Raw genomic sequence first — 24,796 nt, 5'->3', positions numbered from 1 at the left:
CAGTGTAGTAGCTGTAGCAAATGAGACTGAGCACTATCTCCTTCCTCTCCCACTCCTGGGGCACCTGCCCACATTACTCAGTAAGGCTCTGACCCTCCCACCTCCCCCCCACACAGAGCTGCACTGAAGCCCTTTATTTATTCACAGAGTGTAGGCTTCCTCATGCTGCTTCACCAATGCACATCAACTGTGACCTTGAGACACCATCCTCTCCTGGGATGAGCATGTTTTTCAGTCCCAGGCATCTCTGGAGTGAAGACTGACAGTTCTTTAAAAGGGGAAAAAATAGCAAGTGGGAGGAATGACAGTCTGAAGAACACTTTGGTTTAATGGGATAAAACTGCACGTGGTGAAACTTACCCCAGTTGGCAGGTCCCTGGCCTCAAAGAGGGGTCTTACAGTGACCCTACCCTTTAACAAGGGATTGAGGTAATTGGTCTTTTTGCCAGTGGAGGATGAGCTAAACAATTCCACTAGCATGGCTTATTATTTGAAATCTCTTTGTTCCCTTCCTGCCCTGTCTCCTCTGTCTCATGTAAAAGTGCTTTCCACATTATGATGATTGCAATTGCTTCCATAAAACTCTTTAGTATTCTGAGCTGGAGTGAGAACTTATTTTCAACTACAAGTGGCTTTGATTACCAGTGTGATCACAATACCACTGAATGCCATTGATTCAATTCTATGGAACTGAAAAAGGGTGGGGTTGGTGTCAGGGACCTGCAAAATGCCCTGGGAGAAGAGGGTACAATCCCTCACCTCACCCTGATAAGTGCAGAAAATACATTTCTGCTCAAATTGTAGGCTCTTTGGGGCAGGGACTGTCTGCTACTGTATGTATATATGGTACCTAGCGCAAGAGGGTCCTGATCTCATTTAGGATCTCTTTGATGCTCCAGGTACACACTCCTAGGTAAAGAACTGGGGCTGGGACTTAGAAGACCTGGCTCTGCCACTGGCCAGCTGAGTCAGCTAGTCAAGTGTCCTCCCATCAGTAAATAAGAGTGGTGATAACAATTGTGCTCTTTCTTCAGTGTGGAGAAATTGACAATTGTGCTCAAATCACAGTTGACCATTGTGCTCTTTCTTCAGTGTGATCATGATTACAATAGAAATTATTGGTATAGCTGCACTGATGAAACACCCCTACTTGGGCTGGGCTGGAATAGCTTTGACAGATATTAGAAGAAAACTTGACCTTAAGCCACTGTTCATGGTTTTAGTTTGTGTCTGTTTACATCAAAATAATACCTTCCAGATGAATTAAAATGGAACAAACATGATCATTATCCTACAAGGCAGAAATTTGAGGCCACACAGCCAGCCTCATCTCTGAGAGAGAGGTGTTCACATAACTTCGGTGCAGTTTGCATGTTACCTCAGGCTAGCTGCTGCAAGGAAAAAACAGCTTGAGCTACTTTACCTGCTAATGATCACTGATAGGCTCAACACAGTTCAAATGACATCCCCTTTCCTTCTGCCCCCCCCCCCGTTAGTAAGTGCCAATGTAATGAACAGTGCTGTTCCCCAGGAGTTACTTTGGGCCAGGTTCTTAATGGTACTTTGGGCACATAAAGATGCAGATCAGATGTGGTTGGATTTTCAAAAGGCATATGAACCCTGATCTTTAAAGATATTTAGGTGCCCAACTCCTATGGGCTAACAGTGGGAAAAATACCAATAGGAGGCTGTTTAGATATTCTGACTCCCTTAACTTTCTGATCTTTTGTGCCTAACAACTGTGGCAAAGCATATCAGAGGCTGCGGCATATGCCCATGGGGCTAAAATGTGCCAGAAATGAATAGATAAAAAGGAACATTTTAGAACATATGTAGTTACTGAATGTCCCAAGTAGAAAGAGGCAGCTTTCCTGGGAGTAATACCAAAAGCCAGAGAAAGGAACAGCCCACATAAGCTGTATCCCAAAGGGTTTTCTAGCTGTACCCTGGAGCCAAAGGCGATGACAATGGGACATGTCAAAGTCTTGTCTACTTTCCCTGGTCTTCCTGTTCAGTTTCATCTTGTGTCATGTACAGTCATGACAGCAAAGCCAGTCTCCAACTTCCCTCCTAACTCAGACTGTGAATATTTCTTTCAGATCCTAGAATACCCAGATCCTGGGTTTGCACAAAGGTGACTACACTATGGCTCTTACCCAAACTGGTTCACCAAAGGAAGCAAGAAGCTTTGCAAACCCTACAGCCAGTGGATCTCTCCCTGCACTGAGTGAACAACATGGGCTATCACTGTGGAAAAGGCTGATGTGCAGAACCTGCCAAATACCAGTGCTGTGAAAGATGTGCAGGGAGACATGCGGTGGGACCCAGACCCAGGATCATTCTGAAGGAAGACCTCGATGGTGATGAAAATCACTACAATTCTTTGAGCTTCATGCCAACCACAAATAGACTGGGGAAGAAGGAGAGCCTATGATTGTTTCTGTACTGTAGATAAGAAACAGAAAGGGCTACACAATGACCTGCTTGAGAGACAAGGTGCATGATTCTGTGGATGTTTTCCACTTTTTTCCTCTCGCATTTAATTTGGCTTTTGGATATCCCTTGAGGAAGAATTCTTGCTAAGGTGCAATTCTTCCTCTCAAGTCTCTGTTGGGAGAGACATACATACCATCTGGTTTCCTCCACGCACTTTTGCTATGCCTGGGTTCAAATTTCCAGAAAACAACTTTATCTCAATTTCCTGGATTGCCCATGACCTGCAGAAAGGCAGCCAGCCCTGCATGAACAAATGTATTTATTGTGTTTACAAATTCAAGGAGCCAACAGGGTGCAGGCCTGAGGAATGGATATGGTCAGGCTCTTTGTGTAGATGGGCACTTGGAATGCACTGAATTGGGTGTTGCATCCTGGACTTTGGGCTGGGACTGCAGCATGACAAAAGAACAGATCATGGTGCATAGTGCCAGGAAAGACGACCAGCTCCTCTGGTATCTGGTTTCATGCTGGGCTGGCTGCCTAGCCACATCAGTAAACTGATGAGACAAAACAGGGTCTGGGGAGCTGGCTGAGAGAGTTGAACAAAAGCTCGGGTACAGATTAATGTTCTCATTGGGCTACCTGATGAAAAGTAAGGAGGAATATGAGCCATGACAGATGGGGAGTAAGGCTTAGACTGGGCATCAGGGAAACCCTTTCCAAGAGTGCAATTAAAACCACTAGAAACTTGCCATTGAATGACACAGAGTTAAACAAAACTCTCTTGGAACCACGAGCCAGGACAACTCTTGCAAAGTAGAAGTAGGGCTTCTGGCATAAGAATACTATGCTTATTTCTGCTCCAAGTAATTTCAGCATAGCAGCACTGGTAAACTGTGTCAGCATATGTATGTGGGTAAAAGTCCCCCTGTGGGAACTCATCCCAGAGTACAGTGGATTTTACTGATATAATTATACCTGTAGGATTTTCCCAACGTAGCCATTTCCCCATGTAGATAGGTCACTACTTACTCACCACACAGTTTTTCAAGTCCGGCAGTCTTTAAAGACCTACATGAGAACTACCCATGAAGTCAATATTGCCAGTTAGTAGTTCTAGCAGGCTGGGAAAGGTGGGCATCACATACATCATATACTGTCCTATAACAGCTTTCTGGTCAGAACTGACACAGTTTCACCTCATTAATGAAAACCAGGTTATTGTTTTCTTCATCAAAAATATACATCTGATGCATTTCTTCATGTGCCCCCAAGTAAACATTTATTAGATAAGCCTTTTAATACAGCATTTATTCTTACAAAGTTTTTGACAACTTGTTTCATTCCTGGAGTACAAAAATAACAACTTCTTAAAAAAATGAAATTAGGAAAACTTTAGCCCTGTATTTTTGGAAGCAGGCAAATTGTTTTTGTTTTATATCTTATGTAGTTCTGTCTGTTAAAAGCAAGACTCCCACACTGTGGAAGACTGTAAAACATTTAATTCAAGATGAAAACCCAACTGCTTGCTTGTTATAAGTCATTAACAGATGTCCCTGCCATATACTTTAGGCAGCAGATACAGATTATGTAACAACGCTCAACTCCTTTATCTGTGCCTGCCACTTCATCTTCCAGTGACATGATGATGATTTGTGACCTCACAAGAGTTTGTATGATAGAAGACTGTCATGTCATAAGCACAAGACAATAACCTCCCTGCAGACTCCACTTGGGAGAACAGGAAGAAAATGATTCTCTGTGCCCTAGAGAAGATGACTTAACCAAGCAGACTGTTTTTGTATCATAGTTTTTTTCCTCTTCCCTGTCCTTCCTCAGCCTCTCCACCAAACAATGTGACAGCTTCTCTTTAAAGTCAGGAGGCAAGGGAACTATAGGCCCCATGCTGAGGAATATAGGACCCTTTCCCCCAACACTGACAACTAAAAAACCTGCCAGGCCAAACAAACCAACAAAAAATAATCAACTTTTCGTTAACTTATAGACTAACGCAGACTACCAAAATTACAGTATGATTTCACTTAGATGCTCACCAGATGGAACTGTTGAAGAACAGAGGGAGGCAAAATACTTTCTCCAAGGAACAGTGTCACAGGCTTTGTGCTCCTTGTCTTTACACATCCTGGTTTGACATCTTACATTAAATTCTTAGCAGAGGGTCAAAAAATACCATGGCAAAGTAGTGATGAGTGAAGCCCTACTCCCCACACCCAGGTTTGTTGTTACCAGATTAGTATCTGGATTTCTGTTTGGATTTTTTGTTCCTTTGTTTTATAAGGAATAAACTCTCATGAGTGGTGGGGTTCCAGTCTCTATCATTTTGCTGTTTTTTTTTCTTCTTTTTAACTGCCTCTACAAGTTCCTGGGTATTTCTCATTTTGTCACTATGTGGCTGGAAGACAGAGCGACGATACTTTTTGCTAGCTTTAGGCACATGTGCTTTGCATCCTCTAGGAAAGTCCTCCTCTCCATCTTGATTCTTTTGGATACCTTTCCTCTGCTTCTTGTCTTTGTGTTTGTCTGCCTGTGACTTTTTCTTGGGTTTTTTGTGATGTTTTTCTTTTTTACTAGGCTTGTCATGCTCTTTCCAAAGCTTTTTCTTTTTCTTATGGCAATGCCTCATGTGCTCTTCCTCCATGTATGGTCTCTTGAATTGTATTGGCAGAAGGCCTACTTCCTGCAGTTCTGTAAAATAACAACAGGTTATTTTTAAGAGATATAAGCTATAATGCCTGAAAATCAAAGTTGTTTGGCATTCCTGATTCCTAACCGCATATGTGGACCCTTGCATGCTGGATAGAGAACTGGAGAATTTAAGAAAACTCTTGTAAAATTTTTGATGAAAATTAATTGAGGCAGAAGTTTATTGGATCATTTTAAAGTTCAGCAAAAACCAAAAAAGTTACAGTAAAAATTTGCCGGGAGATTCCACAGTAATTTTCTTCATATTGAATATGCTCTATTTAAAAAAGATGATCATTTGCCAGCCTGCTTATGCAGGCTAAGATTCTGAAAGTTAAACTGTCTTTTCTTTCTTTGATATTTCCAGCAGTATTGGCACAGATAAAAGGAAAATTGACGTTACTGGCAATCAGCCTTTTTTGCCTGAACAGCCGATAATGTCACTGATAAATGCTGTGTGCATGCGCACAGCTGCAATATGCACATGGCCAGCCCAGAAGCTTGGAGAGAAGCATCTTGCTGGTAAATCTGTTGGTGGGGAAGGGGCAGGGCAGATCAAGGCCCCCGTGGTGAGGGAGGAGGGGAGCTGGGCCTGGGGCAGGTGCTGTCTAGCTGGAGTAGAGTACGGGATGGAGCTGCAAGCAGCTCATCTGTGTGCACCCCCAGGGGAGGCATGGGGGTGGTGGTGTGCCCTCTGCATCTGTGTGCAGGGCAAGTGCGGGCTGCTGCTGTGGGCTGGGCCTGGGAGTGGCACTGGCCTCTTCCTGCAGGGAGAGGGGGAGGGGTTGGGCCAGGGCTGCACTTGGGGCGGGCGGCAGTGCTGGGAGGGGGGGCTACAGTGAATTCTGGGGTGGCCACAACCCACCACACAGCCTCCCTTCCCAATGCCACTGCCCACAGCCCTAGCCCAACCCCCTGCTGGGAAGATCCTAGAGCTGTCCCTGGCCCCAGCCCACAGCAGCAGCCCATAGTCAGATGGGTCGCCAATTGGCTGGAGGGTTGCACCCAGAGAGTGGTGGTGGATGGGTCATTTTCAACCTGGAGGGATATAGGCAGTGGGGTCCCCCAGGGCTCGGTCCTCGGGCCCGCACCGTTCAACATGTTCATCAGTGACTTTGAACAAGGTGCTTTTCACCCCCGCATCCAATTTGCAGATAGCACTAAGATGTGGGAAGAAGCGCACACGCTAGAAGGGAGGGACAGGCTGCAGTTGGACCTGGACAGGTTACAGGGGTGGGCAGATGAGAATAAGATGGGATTTAATACTGACAAGTGCGGGGTACTGCACCTAGGGAGAAAGAACCAGCAACAGACCTACAGGCTGGGGAACTCCCTTCTCATCAGCACAGAGGCAGAAAAGGATCTTGGAGTCATTAGAGACTCCAAGATGAACATGGGCCGCCAATGTGGGGACGCAGTCAGGAAGGCTAACCGCACCTTGTCATGCATCCACAGATGCATCACAAGCAGGTCCAAGGAGGTGATCCTCACCCTCTTTGCGACACTGGTCAGGCCGCAGTTGGAGTACTGCGTCCAGCTCTGGGCACTGCACTTCAGGAGGGATGTGGACAGCATCAAGAGGGTCCAGAGAAGGCTCACTTGCATGATCAGGGGGCAGCAGCACAGGCCCTACGAGGAGAGGCTACTATGGGTCCTTAACCTGTTCAGCCTCCACAAGAGGAGGCTGAGGGGGGATCTGGTGGCCATCTATAAACTGGCCAAGGGAGACCAGGAGGCAATGGGAGAGTCCCAGTTCCCCCAAGCACTACTGGGAGTAACAAGGAATAACAGCCATAAGTTGACAAAGAGTAGATTCAGGAGGCATCTGAACATCAGGAGGTGCTACTTCACTGTCAGGGTGGCTAGGATCTGGAATCAACTTCCAAGGGAAGTGGTGCTTGTTCCTACCCTGAGGGTCTTCAAAAGGAGGCTAGACAATCACCTAGCTGGGGTTGTTTGACCCCAGTCCTCTTTTCCTGCCCATGGCAGGGGGTCAGACTGCATGATCTGCTCAGGTCCCTTCTGACCCTACCAACTATGAAACTATTTGCCCTGTGCACAGATCCAGGGTGGGGTGGGGGAGGCACACCCACCCTATGGCTCCCGTAGGGGTGTGTGGAGCAGCAGGAGCTGCCACACACTCCCTGCGCCCTCACGGAGGAGCTGCTTGTGGCTCCATCCCGCACCCTGCCCTGGCTGGACAGTGCCTGCCTCAGCCCCAGCCCCCTTCTTCCCTCACTGTGGGGGCCTTGATCTGTATCCCCCACCTTCTCTCCCAACAGACTTACCAGCTGGATGCTGCTCTCCAAGCTGCCAGGCTGCATATCGCCAATCAGATTGGTATTGGCTGATACGGCTTGATAATAATTGGCCATTGGTATCAGCCCCAAAAATCTTTATCAGTGCACCCCTCCTTTCTTCCATAACAGGTCTTTTTGAAGGGAGTGGCCACTTATTGGTCATTGCTTTTTTCCCCATGTCGATTGGCTTTGGCAACAGATAACAGGATTTCTACTTTCTTCTTATTTAATAACTATTTTAAGGTCAATGAGTGTTTGAGAGTAAAGTACTTGCTGGTGTCCCTTTGGAGGGTTTGAAATGAATTTTAAAAACAGACAAGGATTAATAGACTTATTACTCTTGCCCTACTTCTTGGTTGAGATCATGCCAAATTCCAATCATCATCACCCAAAACATGAAGAAACTCCAAATTACAAAGTTAACCATTTTTTAATGAAAACGCATAAAAAAGCAGCAAGTATAAAAGCATAAAAAAGAAGCAAATATAACAATGCACATGGATAATGACCATTTAATAAAAGGTGAGATATGGGCAAGAAGTATCTCACAAAATATACTCTACCTTCAACCTTTCTCTTTAGCCTCTTAGCTCTGCTTTTGATGTCATACTCATTGTCGTAGTAGTAGATGAATGGAGATGAGGGGAATACTCCACCGTACATCCGTCTCTCTGAGCATTCCTGTAATTCACATTTCAGGATCATTACAGGCTGTTGCATCTTGTTAAAACATTTGATTCTGGATATAAGAAGTCAAGGAAATAAACCAAATTCTTTAGGCTAGCTCACTGGCTGGTGTGAATTAAGTTTATTCCCTTGAAGCCAATGGATCTATACTGATTCACGACAAATGACCATCTGACCCCCAGTTCTTTAAACAGGGATGATTTTATTGGTTTTCAAGAGCTGTGCCTATGACTGTATCACAATTGTTCCAAAAAAGGAAGCTCAGATTACTGTGTTACAATCTTTTGCTAGCTAGGAGTACAGCTGGATACCCACGCCCCCATTTATATATCCCAAACCTGTTCTGGTAATGTAGTTTTCACAGATACTCTAATACCCACAAAGGTGAAGGATTAGAATCAGACACACCGTGGGAAAATGTAGTAGAAGCAATAAATCAGTGGACTGAGAGGATCCGAGAGAAATTCACTTCCGGAACCAAATTCAGTTTTGAAAAGAGGTTTTGCCAGGCAAACCCACAAGACCAGGAGTGCCAAGGACACCAACTAGTGAGGAGGCAGTGGGAGAGGTGGTCTTATAGCCTCATTGGCATCTGGGCGTTACACTTAAGATGAGAAGAAATAGTTAACCTTGTTTTAAGGTGTAAATTGACCACAAATTCAGGAGATTAATGGCACAATTTAATGGAAACCCAGCTACAAAGTCACTACACAAAATACTTGTAATAACTTTGTAGCTGTTTTCCATTGCACCTTAAATTGAATGTGTTGCAGGGACCACCATTGGGCTTGAGCCTTGGGATAGCCCTAAGTAGGACTGGAATTGTCCTGGGGCTTCAGGTTCTAGGTGGTCCTGATAACTGGCTGGCAGGGACTGTCCTGGAGTCTGAATCCCTCGGGTGGTCCCTGCCAGCTGATGGCAGGTCAGGATGACCCCAGGGCTTGAACCCAGGGCAGTCCTGATCCTGCCCAGAATGAGCTGATTGGGGGGGGGGGGAGGGTCAAACCCAGGGGTGGTCCTGGGTTTGATTGTTTGGCAGGGATCACCCATGGGGCTCAAATCCCAGTGTGATCCCTGCCAGGCAATGGCAGATTGAGATAGCCCTGGGACAGTCCTAATCCTGCTGACAAACAGTAAAGGTCTACTCAATTTGCAATTTCATGGATTTCACAGAAACGGCAAAATCTGGGATTGTCCGTGAAGTCAACTTAAAAAAAACCAACTTAATGGAAATAAAATGCTGGCTCCTCAGTGGGAACCAGTGTTCATCACAGCCTGCCTGGGGTGGGGTGAAGGCACTGGCTAGCTCAGGGATGGGCAAAGTCTGGCCTGCAGGCTGCATCCAGTCGGCTGTGGACTCCGTTACCCAGCCACCCCTGCCCACATGGCTTGGGCTGGTCTCCATGGAGACCCCAGCCGCATCTGCTGGGAAAGCTCAGGCTGGGGTTGCCATAGAGACCAGCTGCAGCCATGCTGACAGCTTGTGTGGCAGAGTAGTGCAAGGGGCTGCTCCAGAGCCTCTGGGAACTTGTGATAGGGGCAGTTTGCTCCAGAGCCAGTGCAGAGTTGCGATCTGTAGCCTGCACACTCTGGGTAGGGGTGTGCAGGCAGGGGATTGTGGCTCTGCTCTGGCTCCAGACCAGGCTGTCGTAACTGCAAGAAGCAAGCTGTCCCCAACCCCAGCCTTGAGTTTTCTCACACAGCTGCTGCTGGGGTCTCCATGGAGACTGGCCCCCAGCCACAAGGGCAGGGATAACTGGGAAACAGAGTCCAGCTGCTGGCCAGATCAGCCATTTAGCCCACCTCTGGGCTAGCTGGAAGGCATGAAGGACAGCAGACAAGACGGCAGCTGCCTCCCTTGGTCCTTCTCCCCCTACCCCGCCAGGAACTCTGCACATCAGTGCTGAGGGGCAGGGTTGCTGGAGCACATCAGGAAATATCTGTGGAATTTGCTATTTATGCCGTGACCAACCTGCAAAAATTGTTTAGTTTGTCTGCTATTTAAGTAGGCACCTAACAATCACCTGTTTCAGACAGGTCTGGGGACCACACGAGGGCTCAAACTGGCCCTGTGGGTCCCCCAAGCTAGCTGACTGTTGGGCACCCAGCCATCATGATCCAGGGCTCCCCCCAGCACTGGCAATATGGTGCAATTGATCCTCAATTCCACAATCGTGCCTCCTGCCATGCATGTTTAGCATGGCAGGAGGCTAGATTTTTGGGATCATGGATCAGACTGCATTGCACCTTCAAGTAAATGCCTGTCAGGCCTAAACAACACACACTGAGAAACATTCACAGTGCTACAAATTAAATGTTATCATTGACTTGAATGCTAGCCTGGCTAAATTTCTACTGCTTTGTACGAACTTCTCAGTCCTATGACACTAATTGCTGTGTTGTTTTGCTTGTAAACTGTTTGCTAACAGCAGTGCTTGGCAATGTGATTTTTCTACTCTTTGGACACTGCCCAAATTTAATAAAGTCTATGTCTTGTAGTTCTCGTGAATATGTTGGGGGCTTTCACTCTCCCCGAGGCCTCCACCAGATGCTGAGTGGCTGGTTTTCAAGCATTTGCCACTTTAGTGCCTCTAAGTCCCTTTCCCTACATGTTTTCCTCTCCATATTTTTTGGTATCTTTTAGCACTAAAACACACCAGAAATTCACTCAGGCAGCAGTTAGCATTTTATGGGAGTTCCAATCAAGATTAAATGTAACATCAGTTTAGCAACTGATGTGTCCTCCAAAAGGGCATAATATCCTGAACTGAAAGAGCGAGGGACCTAATAACTGAATGCATTCTTTCCATCTCCTGTTACTATAGACCCAAAGAGCTTGGCTACTGTGAAGTTAAGGTTCAAAGAATGTTTCAATAAGTTAACAGTGCAAACCCTTAAAAATCCATTGCAGCAAGCAAAAAAAAGTTAGATAAACCTGTTATGAAGCCATTCACTTTACTTTCACGTTGTCACCTCAACGATCACCATTGCCAACGCTACTTTTCTTTATTCCTTTTTAAAGATGGTTTTTAAGTTGTACTGGTTTGAGGACTTTTTCCTCAGCTCTTAGTTGCTAGGTCAGGGAAGCTCAATGTCTGGCCCACAGGCCAAATGGAGCCTGTGGAGCCATAGGCTTCTGGCCCACAGGGCTCCCCATGCATCAAAAAATGTGGTAGCAGGGGAGTGGTGGCAATAAATATGGCCACCCACCCCGATGCCAAATTCCCGAGCGCTGTGCAGCAGGTTCAGGCCAGATCGCACCCCCACCCCTGCGGCTGGATGAGGCCAGGCCAGGCCCCTCCTCCCAGACTAGATAGGGCTGGGCCATGCCCCCTTTCCCCTGTAAGTTCGGCTTGAGCCCCCTTCTCTTCCCCTGCAGGACAGGGTCAAACCCCCTCCCTCTGTGGGGCTGGGTTCGGGCTGGGCCATACCCCCTTTACCCTACGGGACTGGGTCATGCCCCCCTCCCCCCCATGGGGCCAGGCTGGGGCTGGGCCATGACCCCTCCTTCCCCACTGTGGGGCCAGGTTGGAGCCAGGATGCCCCCTGCCACATGGCTGGATGGGGCCTTGCTGTAACTGCCCTAAGCTGGTTTGGAACTATCAGCCGGATCTGGCCCACAGATATACTGTGTACTCCCCATCTGGCTCGCCACCCAAAAAGGTTGAGCACCACTGATGTAGGTAAAACTTTACATGTTCTTAATGTTTCGTTAGGAAGAAATGCCCCTAGGATGGGACCCTGCACAAAACCCATGGAAAACATGGAAGGCCAGGCACTGCACAACTAGCTGGATGCAGGTACCAAACACAGTTATATTTAGCTTTCTTAATTTTTCAAAGTGAGCAAATCAAAATGCTTATATTGTCACACATTCAGCAATGGCCTAGAAAGCATTTTGCACAGGGAGCATAAACACTAGTATTTCCTTCCTACTGCATAATATTTTCTAAATGGATAGGGTCCCTAAATGTTTGCTACTGCTGACATTAGATGAAGACACAAAAAACTAATTGTAACAAGGCAGGAGCTGATGAATCAAGTAACAAACAAAGAAAGCCTACAAAATTTAGTGTTATGTTCCTTCTGCTCAAGGTTATTTGTAGTATTCAGGGACTCCTGAAAGAGAAGACTGGACATACTGCATTCAAGACTGTTTGGAAAGAAGTGCGTGCCATTAAATTCAGCCTCCAAAATCTGACTGAGACTACTGCTGTATCTTGTTCTAAGAGCAGGGCAATGGACAAAAATGGGAACTATTTAAAATGTGGCGCTATCATTGCATAGTATAAACATCATGAAAAGACATACAAACCAGAACACAGGATTTGCCACAGCAGATAAGGCAGATTTACTGGTCCAAAAATTATGCCAGGATGGTACTTAGCATGTCAAAGGATGTTTAGTTACTTCTTAGTAAATATAAAAGAATTCTGGGATTTAGCTATCTATATAGAAAGCTACCTTTAAAACAGGGCTCTGCAAGAAGTGGGAGGACAGGCAGACAAGGACAGATGAAAGCCTACAGTCAAATTAGAACTGCTTATAAGCCTTACAGATTTTTTTAAGGGATTCAAAACCTTATTTCTCTTGAAAGAGGAGGAAGGTTCTGGTTTTCTGGTCTCAAACTCTACCTTGTTTTTGCCATCCACTATACATTCTGCAAAAGATTAAAGCAATGCAATGACTTGTGTCTTTTATTATGTTATTTAAGTATAAAATTCCACTTTTGGTCTTATTCTGGTCTCTCCTAGGGTAATCTCATACTTATTACATTCTTGTGAATAATGGCAAGTGTAAGGCAGATCCTCAGCAAAGGGGATAAAAGCATTCTTTCCAAGGTTTAGCAGCTCCTTCTCTTCCATTCAGGTCTGCTTGGCAAAAGCATGGTATCATGAATTGTTAAGATGCAGGAAGGAATAAACCACCTTATACATTTGAATGGCTTGAGTTAGCTAATATAAATCAGGGTAGAGCTAAATGCTGGGATCACAGAGTTTGAGTCTTCATAGTACACAAGGTTCTGACCATAGTCACAGAACTTAGCTGCTCCAACTCCTAATTACCTCACTTTGGTATAAAAGGATACAGGACCATAATTGCATCTTTAGTACATCTGCACAAAAAAGGCTTCAAAGATACGGATTACACACTTGGCTAATGTTTATGAGGAAACAAACCTAAGGAGAGGCATTTAGATGTCCTACATCTGACACACTTAATTAGTAAATGAGAAATGTTAAGCTTGAACATTGCCGAATAGGTCGTCAAAAGCAAGAGATACACTGTTTTAGATGAGAATATGCAAAGAAGCATTTATTTTCTTTGATGGATATGAAACACACTCCCCCAGGTCTGTTCTGAGATGTTGCATAAAGTCTAGGACTTGTGCTGGAGACAGATGGCCCTTTTGTTATTTTTTTTTATTTTGTTAATATGTTGACAGTAAAGCCCTAGTGGATGAAATGCACATGCCTCCAAAATCAGCACTTCTTCCTCTTCTTAACTTCACTGCATTGAATCATCATCTCAATAGTGTACGACATGCACTTTCCCAGATCCCTCTCTCTCAAGTAAGCTGCCACTACTGCCATACACTTTGTACCATTAAACACTCTTGGGACAGCCTTCAGCACTTGAGGTAACACACACAGGACTGAAGGCACAGCCTGCTACCAACCCACCTGAGGAATTTTCTGTTTGATTGACACAATTGGATGCAAATGCAAAGCACATCTGCAGATACTGTCCAGTTCTTCCTGATCTCTGCAGCTTGTAAAACTTGCTGCAAAATCTAAATCATGCTATGGGTTATCACTGATTAGTTTGCTTAACTATGGGAAGTCATTACACTTAATAAAAAACTCCTTAAAAATTAGTATGCTCTGTTACTAACTGGATAACTACTCCAATTGGATAACTTAAATGCATGGATAGTAATGACATGGATGATCTGTAGGAAATCAAATGGTAAGAACGGATTTACATTAGCCCTTTAATCAAAGCCAGGGTTTTTAAAAGGCTGAGCTCCTCAAATAGGTTAATCTGGCAATGTAAATCTATAGCAACAGCATTCTCAAGGCATCAATGGGATTTTAACAAAACGGACAGGGAGGAGCCTGACTTCAGACTAACATGTCTAACTACCTCTCTCTACTGTGATTTTAACAGTTTATGCTCTAAAAACACTGAGGGAAGTGGTTGATCTATGATGATCTTGTAAGAGGAAATTGTCTTTTTAGCCCTAGAGCTGACAACATTTTGGCTGGTGCTTCAGTTCTCTGGAATAGCGAAAGCTGGGAGAAACAGCCTGGGGCAAGGATAGAGGATTTTAGATGTTCCTCAACTAGATTAGGAAGTACTGGTCCACTATAGGAATGCTGGCTGTAGTTATTGTTTGCTATACTATAACACAAGTCTTCTCTTATTCATCACCTTGCTGTACTTCTTCACATACTCAAGGGGTGAAGTGGATGAGAATTTGGCTGTACAGAATGCATTTCCTGAAGTTGGGAAGCAGCAAATTTAGGAAAATCATTCACAGCTAGTTTATATTATAGTAGTTGATTAAGAATATAAGGTTACTTGGGAATTAACTCATAAAAGGCAAAAAGTCCTGAGCACAGGGGGGTGGGGCTTGGAGGGCCCCTGACCTGAGCTCCAGTCTCCCACTCCCTCCCTATGGTTTAGCAGCAGCCGTGGGGAAGGAAAGATCAGATCAGACACTTTGCTGCTGCAACAGGTCATGGAGTAGCAGCTGTATCAAAGGCAGAGCTACTTACAGCCCATTCACAGCAGCAGCAGGCCTCTCTCCCCCATCTCCCATAAGGGGAGGGGCAGGTAGGAGACATGTTGCACCTCAGTCCTCATCTTGGAGGAGTGTGGAGGGATTTGGAAGAGGTAAGACACTGCACAGCAGGGAGACAGGAGAGATGGATAAACCTCTGCCTTTCCTGCTCGTTGCACTGAAGGGGAGAGGTTTATTTGGGGGAGAGCAACTGGTGGCTGGGGCAGTTTCTACAATAGTGATTCTCAATTGTTGTGCTGTGGCAATAGTAGCAGGTCAAACTGCTCTGCATGCTCCCCCTGCACTGGGGCTCTCTAATCAGCCTGAAGCAGGCAGCAGTGCTGCCTTGTGCTGAGCAGTGCTGCCTGGTCTGGCATTCCTTACACTTCTCCTAGAAGCAGGCGCGGGTGGAACTGTCCTGTTTGCTTCTGTTTCCAGGCATGTAGGGGCACCAGATCAGGAAGGGTTACACAACAGAAGGCAGCTCCTGCCTGTTCCAGGGATTAGAGAAAACTAATGCAAGAGGAGCCCTTCCTTGGCTGGCTGTGCAGTAGGTACATGATGCAGTTTCATCTGGAAGCAGCAGAACCTGGCTGAGAAGCACTGAGGCAGCACCAACAATGTTTCTCAGTTGGGGATGCCATCACTTAAAAAACAAATGAATATGGAGGTGGAGCGCCATGGCTCTGAAAAATCTGAGAACCACTGTTCTACAGCAAATAGGCAGGCTGGTAGTTACAAGCTGGGGTAGTTGGGAAAATTGTCTCTTGGGGAGGTTCAACACTGGATTTTCCTGCACTGACTTTCCTGTTCCCAGGGAGGCTTTAGCTCTCACTGTTGGAGGCACAGTTTTTGCTTTACAAAAATGCAGCAAGAATGTGGGTTGTTGTACTTAATGATACTGGGGATTTTGAAGTCCTTGGCTTCTGGGGAAGTGGAGGAAGGGATTAAATACTCTTGCGCCCATGAACTACAAAAATAAAGTGTGTATATTTGTACTTTGCACTCCTTTTTCATTATGTAAAAAGTATGTCAGTAAAAAGGTTTGGTTGCCCATAAAAGGTTTGCAGATTATCAGGAAAAAATAAAATTAGGGTTGACAGTCCTGCTCCTGCACAACAGTCCCCTAAATCAATTCCTGTTATAGCCAGACTAGATATTTTGGGGCCCTGCTACACATTCAGATTAATGCTGAATAGAAACCAACTACAGAGCTGCTACACATTTTTAAGAACTGGTTGGCTCTTTGTACAGCTGGATGGACATTTTTATTGTGTGATAACTACTTTGCACTTACAGCTGGTCTTACTTTGCACGTGACCAGTTTAAATTTATTGTGCAATTAACCAGTTAATTGTGTAATTTATGTAATGTGTAGCAAAGGTATTACAAAACACACCTTGTCCTTATTTTAAGGTTTCCAGAGATGGAACATCCGACACACTGTTAGCAAATTGCTCACTGTACCACATTTGTAATCTGAATTTGTCTAGCTTCAAATTGCAGCTTTACTTCCTTTATAATACCTTTTGTCTGCTAAGGTAAAGAGCAACCCTGGAACTGGACTGGAAGCTCATGTTCAGCTGACTATCCATGATAACCCTACCACCACAAGTTCTTCTCAGTGTCAGCTTCCCAAGCAAGACAGAGTGCCTCAGTCTGTTGGTATGTTTGTTCCTAGATGCACTGATTTGGGTCATTGTAAAAAAACATATTGTTTGCTTGTAAGACATTTACTAAACGTTCCAGATTACTCTGTGAAATGACCTGTCCTCTTCACTATGTACAACTTTTCCAACCTCCGCTGCAAGTAATCAGTGATTTTGTGTTTTCTTCCAGTTTGCTGATATAACTGTTATTTAGTGTAGATCTAAAACACTGCTCCTCCTACATGGGACCTTCCTAGAAACCTAGGCTTAGTAATGATCCCCTGCTCTTTTTAAAATACATCTTGCGTTAGTAGCTTTTGTTTCCTATCATGCTTTATTGTTGGAATGGAAATGTTTCATCACCACCTGGCTTCTTCCCAAACATAACAGGCATATTTGTTGAATATTTCTTAATTTTATACATCATTATTGACAATCTTACCATTTTCATCTAGAAATAGACCCATTTTCATATTAAAATCTATTTTTTAAAACTACTCGTGTTTTAACTCTACAGACAATAGATTTCTCCACATGTCCTTTTGCTTCCCCTAAAAGATACTAATTCCTATCACTTTTGCCCATCACCCATTTTTTATATCATACATACATTTTATGGATGCTTTCACTTCTCCTTTAATCTGAAGTGGAATTCTTTCTTGACTGTGGCTTTTTGGGCATCTAGTGAGATGTCCTCAATCAGTTACTAATTATCATTCACATTTTTCTGTTTTAAGTTCTTTCAAATGCTTTAGCTCATAATGGATTTTGGCTTTGTGAAATTTGCCTTTTTGTATAGATAATATTCAATGTTTGCCTGGGCTTTATTCTCCTTGCACATAACAAATGTAACCAATACATTTGAATACTACTTTTACAGATGATTTTGATAATTACAGCCTCAAGTCCTGAATAGGGCAATGACTAAGCAGACCATAGCTCACAGGAATAAGTGTTGGGGCATCTTACTAAAATTGATTTAATGTTGTATCCAAGACAGCTGACCTGCACTTTAAATCTATCATCGTCTCCTTTTTGGTGGGTTTTTTTTTTTCTGTTGCCAAAATCATTGGTCAGCATGGATGACAATGCGTTAAGACACATTCATGTCTCATCTAGTGTGCCTTACTGCAGCAGCCTATTTTCTGGGGCCAATATCATGCTCAGCGTGAACACAAGTTGTGCCACACAATTTCTGCTTCATCACTCACTCGTCTTACTCTTAAACTTCACGATCTGCAAGGAATCCCATGAGCCAAATCTGTAGTGCAGAGCCACGTGATTTGGCCTGCAGAGACAGAAATTTGGCGGTGAGAGGAGCAGTGATAACCACAGCTCTGGGAGCTGCAGTTATTAATGCTGCCACCACCAAATTCAAGCCTTGTGGGTCAGATGACATAGCTCTGCACTCCAGATCTGGCCTGCAGAGTGGCACCATGTCACTCACCTGGCTCATGGGGTTGGATGAATTGGGCAACACTGCCCTAACAGGTACCCGTGAAGCCAACTGGTGGGGGAAAGCTGTGGGAAACACTTTGACTTGTGGCTCACAAACAGGGAGGTATTGTTTGAGAATGTGAAGGTAGAAGACATCTTGGGTGACAGTGACCATAAAATGATTGAGTTCAAGATCTTAAAGGAAGGAAGGAGAGCAGCAGAATATAAAGATACTGGACTTTAGAAATCCTTAAACTCAGGGAACTGGTGGGCAGGATCCCCTGGGAAGCAAGTCTGGGTGGGAAAGGGAGTCCAACAGAATTGGCTGCACTTCAAAGAGGCTGTATTGAGGACACAGAAGCAAGATACCCCAGTGCAACAGAAAAATGGGAAGTGTACACAACAATTACTTCAATGAGTTGAAATTCAGAAATGACTTCTACAAAAAGCAGAAACTTAGTCATATTACTAGGGAAGAGTATAAGAATATTTCATGGGTGTGCAGGGAGAAAATTGGGAGGGCCAAGGTGTGATTTGAGATGCGACTGGCAAGAGACATAAAAAGTAATACAAAGGGATTCTGCAAATATGTCAAGACTAAAAGGAAGACCAAAGAAACAATAAGTTCTTTAAGGAATGCAGAAGGCAGAGGCAGCCAAAATATTTAATGCCTTTTTTACTTTAGTCTTCACAAATAGGGGCAGGTACCAGATGAAGAGCACATTTGGCAGGACCCAAACAGCCTAGAGTAATAAAGACTGGGGATAATTTAGAGAAGCTAAATGCTTTCAAGTTGGCAGGGCCAGATGGGATGCACCGTAGGGTTCTGAAGGAACTGGCTGAGGTAATTTCAGAGGCATTGGCAATCATCTCTGAGAACTTGTGGAGGTTGGGTGAGGTCTGGGACAACTGGAAAAGGGAAAATTTAATGCCAATCTTTAGGGGGAAGATGGAAGATCTGGGGAACTGCAGACTGGTCAGATTCACCTCAATATCTGGAAAGATCATGGGGCAGGTCCTCAAGGAATCTACTGTGACGCAACTAGAGAAGAACAAGGGGACCAGGAACAGCCAGCATGGACTCACCAAGTTCAAATCATGCCTGACTGACTTGACTTCTTTCTGGAAATAAATGAATGCACAAATGCAGACTGGGGAATGACAAGCTAAGTTACAAAACTGCATAGAAGGACCTTTAAGTTAAGCAGATAAGATGAATATGAGTAAACAGTATGCTCTTGCTGCATTAAACAAACAAAAAAACCTGCATACTGGGTTGTATTAACAGAATTGCTGCTTGCAAATCAAGGGAAGTGTTTTTTTGCTCTTTTCAGCAGCAGTGAGACCTCAACTGGAGTATGTTTGTCCAGTTTTGGGCCTCAGACTTCAAGAAAGATGTGGACAGATTGGAATCTACCTTGATTTTAGCAAGGCTTTTGATATGGTCTCCCACAACAGTCTTACAAGCAAGCTAAGGAAGTATGAGCTGGATGAATGGATTGTAAGGTGGATAGAAAACTGGCTGGAGGATCAGGTTCAGAAGGTAGTAATCAATGGCTCAGTGTCTGCTTGGCACAGTGGTATTAAGTGGAATGCTCCAGGGGTCGGTCCTGGGGGCGGTTTTGTTCAATGTCTTCATCAAAGTTGGCACAGAGTGCACCCTCAGCAAGTCTGGAGATGACATCAAGCTGGAGGGGAGTAGTAGATATGATGGAGGGTAGGGCTAGACAAATTGGAGGATTGGGCCAAAAGAAATCTCATGAGGTTTAACAAGGACAAGTCCTGCACTTAGGACAGAACAATCCCATGCACTGGTACAAGCTAGGGGCTGACTGGTTGGGCAGCAGCTCTGCAGAAAATGACCTGGGGGTTACAGTGGACAATAAGTAGAGGTGCACCGATACATCAGCCCAATATTGGATCGGTACCGATATAATGAAAATAATCTATATCAGATATTGGCCTTAAGTGACCAATAATTGGGCTGATAAATTCCTGTGCTGCGTGCAGCTGCAGTGCAGCATGTAGACAGTGAAGACATAGCTGGCAGTGTGGAGAGCTATTTCCAGCTCGTAAGTCTGCAGGGGCAGATCAAGTCCCTCCTGTGAGGGAGGGAAGGAGTCAGGGGCTGGAGCTGGGGCAGGGGCAAGTGGTGCCTGGTCAGGGTTGGGCGGGGGACAAAGCCTCAGTTTGTCCAGGGGTGTGGGATAGAGCGGGGCTCATCCAGGGGAGAGGTGAGGGACAGGGAGAGGCGGAGGCGGCTCATCCACCAGCACAGCTCATCCACCAGCTCCCACTGTCACTTGTCTGGGAGGGCACCAGGGGGCATATGCCCTGGATCTGTGCAGGGTGGGGTGGGCTGGGGCCAGGGCTGTTGCCTGCAGAGCCTGGGATGGGTGGGGCGCAAGGTGGGCAGCAGTGCCACTGGGAGTGGGGGGGCTATAAGGGAGGGTACAGTGAATTTCAGGGTGGCTGCAGTCCCCCCCGTAACCCCCTCCGAGCGATGTCGCTTCCTGCCCCATGTGGCCTAGGCTCCGCTGGGAACAGGTCTTGGATCTGCATGGGGTGGACTGGGGCTGGGGTAGTTCCCAGCAAAGCCTAGGGCGGGTGGGGCATGGTGCTGCTGGGAAGGGGCTATGGGGGGGCTGCAGCCACCTCAAAATTTGCTGTAACCCCCTCATAGCCCCATGCTCCCAGTGGTGCTACCACACATCCTGCGCCCCACCTGGGTGGCCCAGGCTCCACGGGGAACAACTCTGGCCCCAGCCTGCCCCACCTGGCGCAGATCCAGGTGCATATGCCTCCCCATACCCTCCTAGATGAGTGACAGCAGCAGCAGCAAGAGCTGGCGGATGAGCCACTGGACCAGCTGTGCGTGGCAGTGGGAGCCACCTCTGCCTCCCCCTTCTCCCACACTCCCCAGATAAGCTCTGCTCCATCCTACACCCCCCCAGATGAGCTGCAGCTTTGTCCCCAGCCCACCCTCCCCAACTGGGTAGTGCTTGCCCCTGCCCCAGCATCTGCTTCCCTCCCTCACGGTGGGGCCTTGATCTTCCCCCCATGCCCCTTCCCCTACCACACCAGACTTACCTGCTGCAGGCAGTGCATCGCATAGGTATTGGCCTATATGCCTCCTTAAATATCAGCTATAAGTATCGGCCTCAAAAATCTCTATCGGTGCACCCCTAACAATAAGCTGGATATGAGCCAACAGTGTGCCTTTGTTGCTAAGAAGGCTAAAAGCTGCATTGTAGGAGTGTTATCAGTAGGTTAAGGGAAGTGATTATTGCCCTCTATTCAGTGCTGGTGAAGCCCTATCTGTAGTACTATGTTCAATTTTGGGCCCCCAACTATTGAAAGGATGTGGACAAATTGGAGAGAGTCCAGCGGAGGGCAACAAAAAATGGTGAGGGGGTTGGGGGGACATGACTTATGGGGACAGGCTGAGAGAACTGGGCTTATTTTAATCTAGAAGAGAAGACCAAGATGGTATTTAATAGCACCTGAAGAGTGGTTCAAAAGGAGATGGAGCTAGACTGTTCTCAGTGGTGACAGAACAACGAGCAATGGTCTCAAGTTGCAGCAAGGGAAGTTTAGGTTAGATATTAGGATGAATTTTCTCACTAGGAGGGTAGTACAACATTGGAACAGGTTGCCCAGAGAGGTGGTGTACTCTTCATCCTTGGAGGTTTTTTAACAACTGGCTAGACAAAGCCTTGGCTGGGATGCACTGTTTTGAGCAGGGGGTTGTACTAGATGACCTCCTGAGGTCCCTTCCAACCCTAATTTTCTATGATACTATGAAAGAATCTAGTGAAGGTGATGACAATTTTTAGAGGTTTAGAAGGCACGATATACAAGGAAAGGCTGAAATAATTTAGATTATTTAGTTTGGAGATGAGAAGACTAAGGGGGACTTTGATAACAGTCTTCACATATCTGAAGAATGATCATAAAGAGGGCAGTGACAGGTAGGGGACAGGACTAAGAGGAATTGCCTGAAACTGCAGCAGAGGAAATTTAGGCTGGAGACAGGAAGAACTTCCTGACTATGAAACTGGTCAAGCTTTGGAACATGCTACCTATAGAAGTTGTGGAATCTCCATACCTGGAAATTTTCAAGAGCAGGTTAAACAAACATTTGACAGTATGGTTTAGTCAGGGATGATGATGATGCCTTGAGCAGGATGCTAGATCTCTTATGAGGTCCCTTCCAGCCCCACTGTCCTACAATCCTATGCTAGTCACAATAGCTCAATAGTTACACTGGCTTCAAGTAAAGTTTTGCAGATTTAGTTCTTCTGTTAACTCCCAAGTCTGCAAACCTGGCCAACCTCTTACTGAGTATATCTCCCCAACATGCCTGAAGAAGACTGAGCCTCTCAAAAATGACACACCCTCTTCTCTGTTTGCGAGGCTGAAAACATACTGAACATCAATTATACAGCTGCTATGACTGGGTAAATGGATATTCAGGACACCTGGGCAGAACATCTAGGGGCTTTGTGGGATGTCATCCATAAGCTTCAGAGAAGTATGAATCTAAACTTCTCCAGACACCAGAAATACTGCATTTCTACTTAAATTCTTACCTTTTGCCTTAGACAGTTTGCATAGTAAACAGAACTAGCTCATATCCATACCATATGTGTGTTGGTGTTGAGATCTGTCACGATAAGATACTGATAGTTGACCTACCCATAAAGGACCTGGTCCTATAAGGTGCTAAACTGCCCTCAGTTAAATCATTGTGGGTGCATCTATACATGCATTTTACTACAGAGTAGACCAATTAGCTCTGCAGTAAAGTGTCATTGTCTACATTTGTGATGGTATTAGGGTGCAGTAAACTGATTAACTCTGCTGTAAGATAGTACTGTCATGGGTTCTGACCAGAGGCATAAATTGTATCCAGTCAGCCTAGCCAGCTACAGGCCTGCTCCGTCCTGGCTCAAATTGCTGGTGTCTCAGGCACATGTGTAGATACTGTACCTGAAACTGCTCTGGGGTTTATTGCTTTGCATTAATTGCATGTGTAGATGCACCCTGTAGGTTTAAGATGTCTAGGATAATCCTGAAGGTTTGCTCTTTACTGAAGAAATCAGAGTAAACTCAGCATAGACATTAATTTAAAGATAAGATACCATCAACACTTTCTTTATTAAAACTAGTGGTGAAAACAGTGCAGAAGGATGTGAAAGTGGCACAATTCCTAGTCAGATGGCATTGTGTGAGTTATTATTTTGGGGTGTATTTCAACGCACACTTATGCCATTTTCAGAAAAATAAGGAATAGAACAACGTAGCTGACTAAAATGGAGGAATTTAAAAAGGTTTAACATTGTAACCACATACTACCTACTATGTTATCCCATGAGTGAGAAAAGATAAAAAGGTCTTTCAGCTATTGTCCATTTCTTCCTTGAATATTCTCTCTCTCAGAATATGTTTTAACTGAGGTTTTAAAAACAAATCAATAAACCTACCGAGGAAAGACTACAATTTAAAAAAAAAATAGGCCTAAATTGTTCTTTTGCCTAGACAATATTCTACATTGGCCTCCACTGATTTTAACAATGTGATACAACTCGCAAACCTCTAAAGTTTAGTCAGCACTGGTGCGATTGTTTCAGTTATTTTCTCTAGCAACACACTATACCAAAGATAAGCATTGGACACCATGGATCTGTTTAAGATTGAGGTAGAAAAATGCTGAGACTTACATATCCGTAATGTCCTTTCCGGGAACAATTGTAGCAATATGCTGTGACTGAATACTCAGAAGAACTGGCCTTCTTGATTGGTCCTGGTTTGGTCTGCAATAAGAAAAATTGGTGAGAAGTAGATCTGGGAAGATTCAAAATGCTAAAATCAAGGTACGTTAAAATAAACAAAACAAAAATCTGGCAGTGATACTGACAGCTTTCCAGAGAGAAAAAAAAACAAGTGTGCAAGAAGCTTGGGATACAAGACATAGGTTGTTCATTTTATAGTAATATTACACAGAAAATTATCTTGATCACTGAAATCAGTTGGGAGAGAAAACTTTAATGTTAATTCTGTATTGTCATTTCATTTCAGTGATGAATATAGGAACATAAGTTCTTGATTTATTTTTCTCTTCTTCCTTTTTTTTTTTTATTATATATTCATTTATTTTTACAGATGCCCCACTTTCCCCAGGGAGCAACAAGGGCCATCAGATATTACATCCACCAGCTGGATAGGAGCATTTGTGTATTAAAAAACTAGTCCCTCCCAGCAGGGCTCACTTACAGCAGTATGGCAAGGATCTGAGAGGGAGGGAGAGAGGGACAGACAGACACAGCTTAAGACTACTACACTCATGTTTCCATCCCCTACCACAATAAAAGGAAAGAGAAGAAAAAGGTTCCCTCCTAAAAGAACTTGCTACTTTCCATTTCCCAGCCAATTTAGGGGTCTATATTAAACAAAAAATTAATTCTTCTGTTTAGCTGTTCAAAGTTAGAACTTTTTCTGGCTGATATAATGCAAAGACATACTGGGCACACGCTATTGAATGTAATGGAATATGCATTTTTTCCTCATTTCTACTGGATAAGTTTGTTTGAAGGGGGAGGGTTCAAATTTTAACAAAAATGCATACAAGTGTTCTCATGCTTTTCCTTAAACATGTTTTAGGTGACATGCTGAGTAAAGTTACTATTTATTAGCTCTGAAAAAAACCTTTTGCTTATAAATAATGGCCATGTAGGTAAAAAGAGAGGAGGGACAGAATATATGACTATGAAAAAACTGGTCAGAATAGAAAACTA

At 44.7% G+C, this 24,796-nt stretch overlaps 1 protein-coding gene across 2 annotated transcripts in view; it reads right to left on the bottom strand.

Annotated features, from left to right (window-relative positions):
• Positions 1-3,771: 3,771 nt before the first annotated feature.
• Positions 3,772-24,796, bottom strand: part of ZCCHC7 (zinc finger CCHC-type containing 7) — a 194,276-nt gene continuing 173,251 nt past the window's right edge. For both annotated transcript variants that reach the window (XM_090039057.1, XM_090039058.1), the window contains exons 7-9: positions 23,723-23,815; positions 8,003-8,120; positions 3,772-5,142 (exon numbers count right to left, since the gene is read on the bottom strand). In XM_090039057.1, coding sequence (XP_089895183.1) covers positions 4,688-5,142; positions 8,003-8,120; positions 23,723-23,815 — 666 coding nt within the window. In that variant the 3' untranslated portion in view covers positions 3,772-4,687. The remainder of the gene's footprint in view (positions 5,143-8,002; positions 8,121-23,722; positions 23,816-24,796) is intronic.

This window comes from Crocodylus siamensis, chromosome 3, assembly GCF_052110815.1.
Source record: "Crocodylus siamensis isolate JL-2025a chromosome 3, ASM5211081v1, whole genome shotgun sequence".
Lineage (NCBI taxonomy): Eukaryota > Metazoa > Chordata > Crocodylia > Crocodylidae > Crocodylus > Crocodylus siamensis.
The sequence above is the reverse complement of the archived record's forward strand: the minus strand, read 5'-3'. Positions and strand labels throughout refer to the sequence as shown.